At 40.4% G+C, this 9,413-nt stretch overlaps 1 protein-coding gene across 2 annotated transcripts in view; it reads left to right on the top strand.

Annotated features, from left to right (window-relative positions):
* The first annotated feature begins 4,029 nt into the window (after positions 1-4,029).
* Positions 4,030-9,413, top strand: part of slc9a7 (solute carrier family 9 member 7) — a 61,440-nt gene continuing 56,056 nt past the window's right edge. The window contains exon 1 of one of the 2 annotated variants that reach the window (XM_014022415.1): positions 4,030-5,368. In XM_014022415.1, coding sequence (XP_013877869.1) covers positions 5,089-5,368 — 280 coding nt within the window. In that variant the 5' untranslated portion in view covers positions 4,030-5,088. The remainder of the gene's footprint in view (positions 5,369-9,413) is intronic. The other variant, XM_014022416.1, reaches the window with a different exon arrangement.

Here is a 9,413-nt window from a genome sequence, read left to right on the forward strand (position 1 = left end):
ATATTGGGATATATCGTATCGTGACCCCTCTGTTATGATATGTATCGTATCGCCAAATTCTTGCCAATACATAGCCCTACTGGTGGCGGCTCCTTTATTTTTTATTTGATTTTATTTTTACCACTGTTGGATTATGGAGATATTTTGTATATGAACACATCTGCTAAATGTCTTCAAATGATTGATACTGTTTATCAGGCCTCTTTGAGGTTCATTACAAACTGAAAGGCACTGACACATCACTGTGTTGTACTCCATGGTAGAATGGCCACCAGAAGGCTCTGCCATTGGTATACATTCATATACAAGGCAATTTGTGGACTTCTTCCCTCCTACATTTGTACTTTGATTGGGGAAAAAAAGCACCATTTCTTACTCCATCCACTCACAAGACATTTTGATGCTTTCTGTTCCATTTGAACTGAATTCTGCACCTTCTAAATGGAAAACGTTGCAGAAAAACTGGAAACTGAGTTAATTTCACAGAGTGCTTTTAAATCAAAACTGAAAGGTCTTGATACTGACTCCATAACGTGCACCTGTTTTTTTATTTAAATATTTTAATATTTTTCTATTGGATGTTTTTAAATTTGTCTTATTAAGATGTGAAACTATGTGTTGCATTTGCTGCTGCTGCTGCCAATCTTGGCCAGGTCTCTCTTGAAAAAGAGGTTTTTAATCTCAATGGGACTTTCTGGTTAAATAAAGGTTATAAATAATAAAATAAATAAATAAATAAAAAAGCCGGTTGAAGAAAGTGCTAGCTAAACGCTAAGAATAGTAAAACACTAGCTAAGGAGAAAAAAAACACTGGCAAAAAGCTTAAATTACCAAAATACTATTCAAATGTGGCAAAACATTAGTTAAAAGCAGCAAAAGGCTAACTAAAAGCCAATCTAGTATTAGAAGACAAAAGTAGTGCAAGTATGCTGAAACAAATTTTAGTGTTTCGGGAGAAAGTGTAAGAGAAGAAATCTAAAATATTTATAAGGGGAAGTTTTTGTAAATGAACTAAAATATGTTGGACAGCATAGAAAACACCAAAACCAAAAACTGTACCGTACATCTCCTACACAAACTGAACATTTTGACGTACAAATGGCTAAAATAAGCACCCAGCATGGAGAAGTAGGTAAAATGCAAAAATGCAGGGAAAAACAAACAATCAAGGATACAGGAAAGTAACAGTGTGAATGTTATCTCAGCATTCATGATGACGTCGGATTAATTTGTGGTTGTTTTATAAATGTCGGCTTGATGCTTTTTGAACTTGTGGCATTCTGGTATAAAACAAACCTGCAAAATAAACCACAAACACAACTCCCTCTCTCTTCAACGTTAGCTCAGTTTCAGGCTTAAGCCACAAGGCTGCTCTAATAATAGGCATTTCCCTGAAACTCGGCTTCAGAGGACTTCCTCTCAACACATTAGGTAACATATTACTGTTGAAACTAATAGTTTTATTACTAATAGACTTGACTTAATTAAAGAAGTGTCAGAGTGTTGCAGCTCAAAGTACTGCAACGTTTCACCAGAATCCATTCATTCACAGCAGCGTTTGACGGTCAGTGATGACAAACCATGCTCACAGTGACTGACATGGTGTCATAAGTGCTATTATGAGTTTTGTTTAGAGATTTCTCCTTGTCTCTGCAAAGAGCAGCYAGAAACCAAAAGTAGTTTAGGGAGATCACATAATAGAAGAAGTTATATCTGGATTAACCTGCTCCTGCCAGCTCTCTGCGATGTGCTCTGTAATTTACCTACAGAAAGCAGCCTGATGTCTACTAACCAGTGTAGCAGCTTTGAGACTGTAAAACACAAATTCATTCAAAAAATATGCAAAAGTGAGCGAATATGTGAGAAAAGCTTAGAGATTGTATTAACAGGTAGGTCACCAGGGGCCAGTGCAACAAACCACAACACAACCTTTTCCTAAACCTCAACTCCTCACCTCAGTTCACCTGAAACCCTGAGCTGACGCCAGAAATCACACTGCTCGTGTTCAGAAGCACAAGATCAGTCAGGATCTGCCCTGACTCCAACCTTTCACCTGCTGTTTTTGGTTAACAGGACCCTGCTTGGTCCGTCTGTCTCAGGTGTTTTGGAGATTTGATCAAAGCATGTTAGTTTGTGGCTCTGCATGACCCCGTCAGTACTTACATTTGTCCGAGAACTCCTTCTGAGGTGCACGGAGAGGGGATTAAAAAAATCTGAGCATGTAAGGACTAGCAACATAAGGCCACGTTCACACTGCAGACAAATGTGACCCATATCAGGGTTTTTTCCTGACAGTCTGAACATGGCAAATCCAATTTTTTTTTTCAAATCTGACCCAGGAATTTTCAGCATGTGGTACTGAATCAGATATCTGATGTTTTTCAAAGGGACCTCAGCCTGAGCACTTGTGTTGCATTTCATCTGTTACACTGGCTATAGTGTGAAAATTGCAGAACTGCACATAGAGAGCCCCTTCTGTTACCTGCAATTACCTGAACGTCATAGATATACAAACACACTTCCCCCTTTTTTCCTCATTCTCAGGTTCTGAAGCCAGCTTGACCCGTTCAACTGGAGCTGCCGTGTTGTGGTTTTGAAACCAGAAGTGCAAAAAGACAATGCGGGGCTTTACTCCCATACCATTTATAACTGCAGCCTCTTATCATGATCCTGATCAAACACAAAAAGGCTATGACTCTGTAAGTTTTACAGATATTGAGCTAAAATTTACATATCAAGTGTTTAAATTATAAAATTGTAAAATTTGTTTAAAAATAAAGATAGTTTTGAATTTTATGTGGCAACACGTGAAAAAAGACTGTGAATAATATACACCCAGATGAGCATTTTGTGATTAAATAGGGAACTGGCAAAAGAGCATTTTAGAAAAGCTGAATCTTTAGAAGATGCACAGGTTTACCAGTCTGCAAATAAATAAATAAATAAATAAATAAATAAATAAATAAATAAATAAATAAATAAATAAATCTGCATCTAAAAATACTGGAACAATTTCAGAATTATTTTTCCTCAACAAAAAAATTAAGAAGACATTAATATCCTGTCATGTGTTTTATAATATCATCAAAAGATTTCAAGAATCAGAGGGATCTGCACACAGGACAGGTTTAAAAGTCAATAAACTCTTTCACAGACCAGTCCATCTTTACTCTCCGTCTGGATTTTCATAAATCAAATGTGGAGACGACCACGTCCCGCAGAGACGTGAGCTTTCAGARATGAAGCGAGCATCGAAGAGACTTGGATCAGAACTCAGTTGGCCCGAGGCCTTAACACATTAAATATTTAACAAACATCTGCCTGTTTTAAAGACATGATGAATTACGGTAGCTCAGTTTAACTAATCTTTTTGTGGTCAGCAGATTTTTTTAAAGTAAATACAAAATGACTGACTTATCATTGATCTCCCCTCAGTAATCTGTTTATTCTTGTTTAATCCCACAAATTGCTGGCTGCACGACCAGATGTCATCACTTCATCACATTACTGATTTGCAGCACAGACCTTTCCACATATCGTCCGTTTCTTTAGAGTCACAGAGACATATCAGGGGTGGGAGAGTCCGCCCCAGGGTGCCCAGGCTCTGCTTCCTCGTGGGAAGATGTGTCGGAYTGTGGAGGTCTTCAAAGTATTCTGCCCGCCGACCCACAACGTCTCGAGTTGAGGTCAGCAGCACACCATCCCCACCATAAATAGTGTTGGTGGCGAACCTCTTTCCACCCCTGAGATGCCGGATGGTGGACCAGAATTGCCTCGAAGTCAACGGAAGTCTTTTTCCATGGCCTCTCCGAACTCCTCCCATGCCCGAGTTATTGCCTCAGCGACCACTCCAGCCGCAATCCGCTTGGACTGCCGACACCTATCGGCTGCTTTTGGAGTCCCACAGGCCAAAAAGACCCAATAGGACTCCTTCTTCTGTGCTTCTTCTGCCACCACAACAAGCACCGACAACCTTACGGCCACAGCTCAGGGAAGCCGCCTCGACAATGGAGGGACTCCATGGCGGCTGATGACTTGTCCCAGAGGCAGGATGTATATAATGTGAAGAGAGTAGGACCAAGAACTGACCCCTGAGGAACTCCACAAGTGACCGTATGAGTCTTTGATTTGGCTTCTCCGATGGCAACATATTCAGTTCTGTCAGAATGGTAGGACCGGAACCAGTCAAGGACAGTATCATGACGTCCAATAGTTTGTGAGAGACGGTTGAGGAGGATGTTGTGGTCAGTAGTGTCAAATGCTGAGGACAGGTCAAGAAGGATTAAAAGAGACAGTGAGCCTGCATCTGCTGCCATCAACAGGTTGTTGGTGGCCCAGATTAAAGCTGTTTGGTGGAGTGTGAAGAGCGAAAACCAGACTGAAACTTCTCAACAGCTCATTTGATTTGAGGTGATTATTTAACTGTCCTGTCTTATGTTCCTCAATGATTATCAACAATAACTTGTTTTAAAAATGAGGGGGATATGAAAAAAATGTGGTGTTTGAACATTTTGTGTGACAAGTGTAACTTATTTTAATCTCAGTGCTGGAACTACTTTCCCAAATGAATAAAAAGGGCAAACGGGCCTAAACAGTCCAAGAAGGACCACAGGGTTAACTGAATGAATCGTGAAATGTTGCAGAGAAAGAGCACACAGCCGTCATGCTCTACAGCAGTGATTACCTAAATTGTTGCGGTCTGTTTCCCACAACATCCCAGCTTTGTGTGAGATGGGTTGAAGCTATGCAAACACCTGAGGGGGCAGCAAAGGGCCAACGCCCCCACTCCTCCCCGCCTCCCGACGCCCCTGCAGGATATTTGCTCCTCGGCTCGTTTGCAGCCAAAGTTTCCTGTTTTTCGGAGCCGCTCAGAAGTGCAGACTCATCAGAATGTGAGGACGGTGACTCCGGGGCTTCAGCTTCGTCATTCCGGACCAATCCGCTCTCCTGATGWGCCTCGTGTACCTTTAAAAGGTTGAGCTCGTGTCTGTGGCTTCCCCTCGGCTCTGTGTGTTTCTTCCAGCAGTGACATGGCAGAGCAGCTGCGTGTGCTCTTGGCTGCATCCTCCTCCTCCTCCTAAAAGCCCAATGGAGTGTCTGTACGGAGCCGGAGCCGCTCCGGGTAGGATGACGGTGCCCGTGTGGATCGTCCTGATGTCGGTGTCAGGAGGACTGAGGGCGGAGGACGGCAGAGGAGGAGGAATGGAGGAACTTATCACGGAGAAGGAGGCAGAGGAAAGTCACCGACAGGACAGCGTCAACCTGCTGACATTCATCCTGCTGCTGACTCTGACCATCCTCACCATATGGCTCTTCAAACACAGGCGGGTCCGGTTCCTTCACGAGACCGGGCTGGCAATGATCTACGGTGAGGCACACAAACTGCCACCTTCCCGCAGGCTTTCAGGCTCCCCGAGTCTGTACGAACAAAACCCGAGGAGATGCGCCTCCAGCAGCTCCACGCGCCCTGTTAGCTCCTGATTGGCTGAGTGCTCATTTCTACAAGGTGCTTAGTGCTGCTCACTGTGTGAAACCAGTGAATAATGAGATTTAATCAGCTTTTATTAAAGTGCTTCATATAAAACACAGTTTTATGTAGGATTTATAGTTTTCTCTAAAATCTCTGACAGCAGCTTAGCTAAAAAAATCTGTTCAAACTTAGAATTAAACATTTTCTTATTTGTTTTGCAGCTTCTACATAAAACACTGCAGGCATGACAGCCAAAGGCGTCTGTAACTTAACTTTTGCAGTTCAAGGTTTTTTTTTCCTATATTTGCTTTTGCACAGGTTAAGGTTTATTGCCAGGAAATGCTGGCTCAGCATTTACATTTTTCTTTCTTCTGCTAGCATTACTTCTGCATACTTAATGACAACGTTTAGCTTAGTCAGGAACGGCGGACTATAACGTTTGGTATTTATAACTTTTATACTTTTCACTAGGGCTGCCACGATTAATCGACGACTAATCGATTATTAAAATAATCGATGACTAATTTAATAATCGATTAATCGTTTTCTTTTTTTGTTGTTGTTCTTTACTTTGTTTTTGTCTCCAAACTGCTTTGACACCTTCCACTGCCACGTCTGCCTTTCTGTCCTTGACACACATGCACAGTAGTGGTAACTGGGGTAGGCCGTGGACGTCACAAGACATTATACAGACAGGCTCTGGTATCATGGCTACCCAGCAACAGAGCTCAAAGTGTGGGATCATTTTAAGAAAATGAAAGAGAAACCTGTGCAATATCTGCAGAGCAGAACTTACCTTCCACAGCAATTATTTTTAGTTAGCATATAGCTAAAATCTAACCATGGTTATATAATAGCAGCTGCATTCTGACGTGATAAGCTCTATGTTTTATATTCAGTTAACGTATGATCCGATTAGTCGACTAATCGAATAAATAATCGGTGATTAATCGATTATAAAAATAATCGTTTGTGTCAGCCCTACTTTTCACAATATTTAACATTTAACAAGAAAGAAGAAGTCTCTGTATGCACTGGGTTCCCTTCAGATCTTTGACAAGTTTTTCTCTGAAATCTGTTTCAAGACAGCATTTTGCTACCTGTTTAGCTTGTGTTTTGTTCATTTTAGCTTTTAGTCAGTCTTGCTAATTTTAGGTTTTAGCTGCTATTCAATTTGTTTTAGCTTGCGTTCTGCTTGTTTTCAAGTCAAATCAGGTGTATTCATATTTAAAAACATCTGCCTCAGCCAAAGAGCTGCACAACAGCAAATAGCTAAAAAAATAAAACCAAATATAAAAAAACACGACAACAAGAACACTTATAAATATTGGACATAAAATAAAATCCTTCAAGTTCTGCAACAGTGTCAAATCAAGTTGTATTAAGACCTCACCTCTGTGGACCAGCCTGGACCTCAGGACAACTGAAGAACAATGATCACTGGACATGGGTTTTTTACGATGTAAAAACAAGTGTGCATTGCCATGTAGCATGTCATTGCAGCATGGCTTTGCCTGCAGCATTGGACTTGCAGAAGGAACTTTGACCAAGTTCAAATGTATTTTCTATACCAGCTTGTGCCTGTCACGTCAGCAGGTGTTTGTAATTAAGGTAATTGTGTGACAATATGAAATTTGAAGAGACTTTTTGTTAAAGTTGCATTAGCTGGGTTTTGAACCCTGATCTCCCACATGTAAGTCCATGATATAGACCATTAGACCAATGGAGCTGTGGCAGAAGATGGTGGCAGGGGTTGGTTTGGATGTGTGCAGAAAGAGGCTACATTGCCAATACAATTATTTACACAAAATGCATAATATTACAACAATCGAGCAGTATTAAGACAATATTATAGTAAAACATCTATACTGTACTGTACTGTAAACAGTGAACTATTGAGTTGAAATATTAAACTATGGTGCAGTACCAAGTTGAGTACAGCATGGGGCAGTATTGGACCAATACAAGGCTCTGTTGACTGCCATTATAATTCATTAAACATTAACATTTCATAAACTAAGTTTTACAGGCACCAAAAAGCATAGCCATCATTTGGCACAGGRGCTTTACAGATATAAATTACAATGGCAGCTCTAGGACAAAGTATGCAGGAGGAGAAGCATGGCAAAACTGAGATGACTTGGATGGGAAACGAATCACAATAGTGTGCAAAATGCATACTGATTAGATTTGAAGGACACATCAGGCTGCAGGAGGTCTGGCAGGTCTACAGGAGTCTGTCCATTCAATTCCTGTGTAGTTCATCAATAAAACTTTTWAAAAACTCTAAAACAAACATATAGCTGATAAAGGGAAGTCCAGCCTTTTCCCCCATGTTTAAATTTTAACAATTCGGTTTCAGCTTMAACAAACAGCCTTCGCACAGTTTACACGCTCATTGTGTTGTCAGGGAGTGACACGCTGGGAGATGTGTTGGATTTACTTTAACAAATTATAGCAACGGGTTCCACTCAACTGAATTAAGTTTCATTTACTTTTAAAGTAAATTGAAAAAAAAAGTACATTTACTCAACTTAATTAATGGTAACTAGTTGACATTTGTTTAAGTAAATCCAACACATTTGTTTTTTATGGTGCAGTATGRGGGCCAAAATTAAGACTATACTGCAGTGCAACCAGTGGTTGCCACATCGTTGTAGCAGCCAGCTGTTGATCTCATTAATAACAATGATAACAGGCCCTGGTAACTGAGAGGCCGATGCTGGCAAATGAAAAAGAGAATATTCATTTGCGTTAGCATTGGAGAGGCTAGCGTCTACCATGGATAAGTTGGCGTAAGGATTATAAAGGCTAGCAACTAGCATGGATAAGCTGGCATTACATTCTAGAGGCTAGCACTAGCATAGATATGCTGGCATTAGTTTTGTAAAGGCTAGCAACTAGCATAGATAAGCTGGCGTTAGCATTGTAGTGGCTAGCAACTAGCATAGATAAGCTGGCGTTAGCATTGTAGTGGCTAGCAACTAGCATAGATAAGCTGGCATTAACATTGTAGAGGCTAGTAGCTAGCAAAGATAAGCTGGCGTTAATATCATACAGCCTCTCCGATGCTAACACAAATGAATAGTCTCCTTTTAATTTGCTGGTGCCAGCTTCTGATTACTGTTTTTAACAACTGCTGAAACACAGTTTTGCAAATTAGTAGTGGTGGGCACAGTTCCCCTAAAGCACTAATAGGGGAACTAATTTCCTGATTAGTGCTTTAGGGCTTTTGCTAATTTTAAAATGTATTAGTGGATTAGCACTTGCTAAATTTATAGTTTAAATTTAGAAGCACTAACTGAGGTCTATAAATCTTGTTGATCACTGTTATTGTCATCAGCTGAGGGTGAAAGCTGTCACACATTTTGTTCAAATGTGTGTCACTTATCCACCAGGTGACAATATATGAACTCAAATACAGCTGTGGAATGTCAATGATAAGTCTTAAAAGATCAACATTTTAATATGTGACTCATGTTGTCTGTTGACGAGTCACAAATATATCTATATATATATCTATATCTGTTGTGCAACAAATGCACAACAGATATRTTTATAGATACAAGGCTTGTACAATGCAGCCTAAAGATATTTTCTCCTCAGTAGAGTAAACTGTAGAGGGAACTTGTACAGTTAGTGTATGACATCAGCCATTCATGAAGTAAACAGGTGTCACCAACTGATACACTGTGGGTGTACTACACTGTGAAATAAATATTGGTTACAAACCTGTGCTCCAGTCTAAATGTCCAGATGACAGTGGCAACAGTAAAACAGCTCAAGTTGGACTGCACTCTCTGTCCAGCTACTCACAATGGGCCTCATGCAAGAACCGTTCGTACACACAGATCTGTTCTTAAGTTGTGCGTACGAGTGATTTAGGAGAATTTGTGGCATTCACCAATGTTTTCGTATTCTAAGATTTTTTCCAGATACGAAC

The sequence above is a fragment of the Austrofundulus limnaeus genome, unplaced genomic scaffold (genome assembly GCF_001266775.1).
Source record: "Austrofundulus limnaeus strain Quisiro unplaced genomic scaffold, Austrofundulus_limnaeus-1.0 Scaffold329, whole genome shotgun sequence".
NCBI classification, from domain to species: domain Eukaryota; kingdom Metazoa; phylum Chordata; class Actinopteri; order Cyprinodontiformes; family Rivulidae; genus Austrofundulus; species Austrofundulus limnaeus.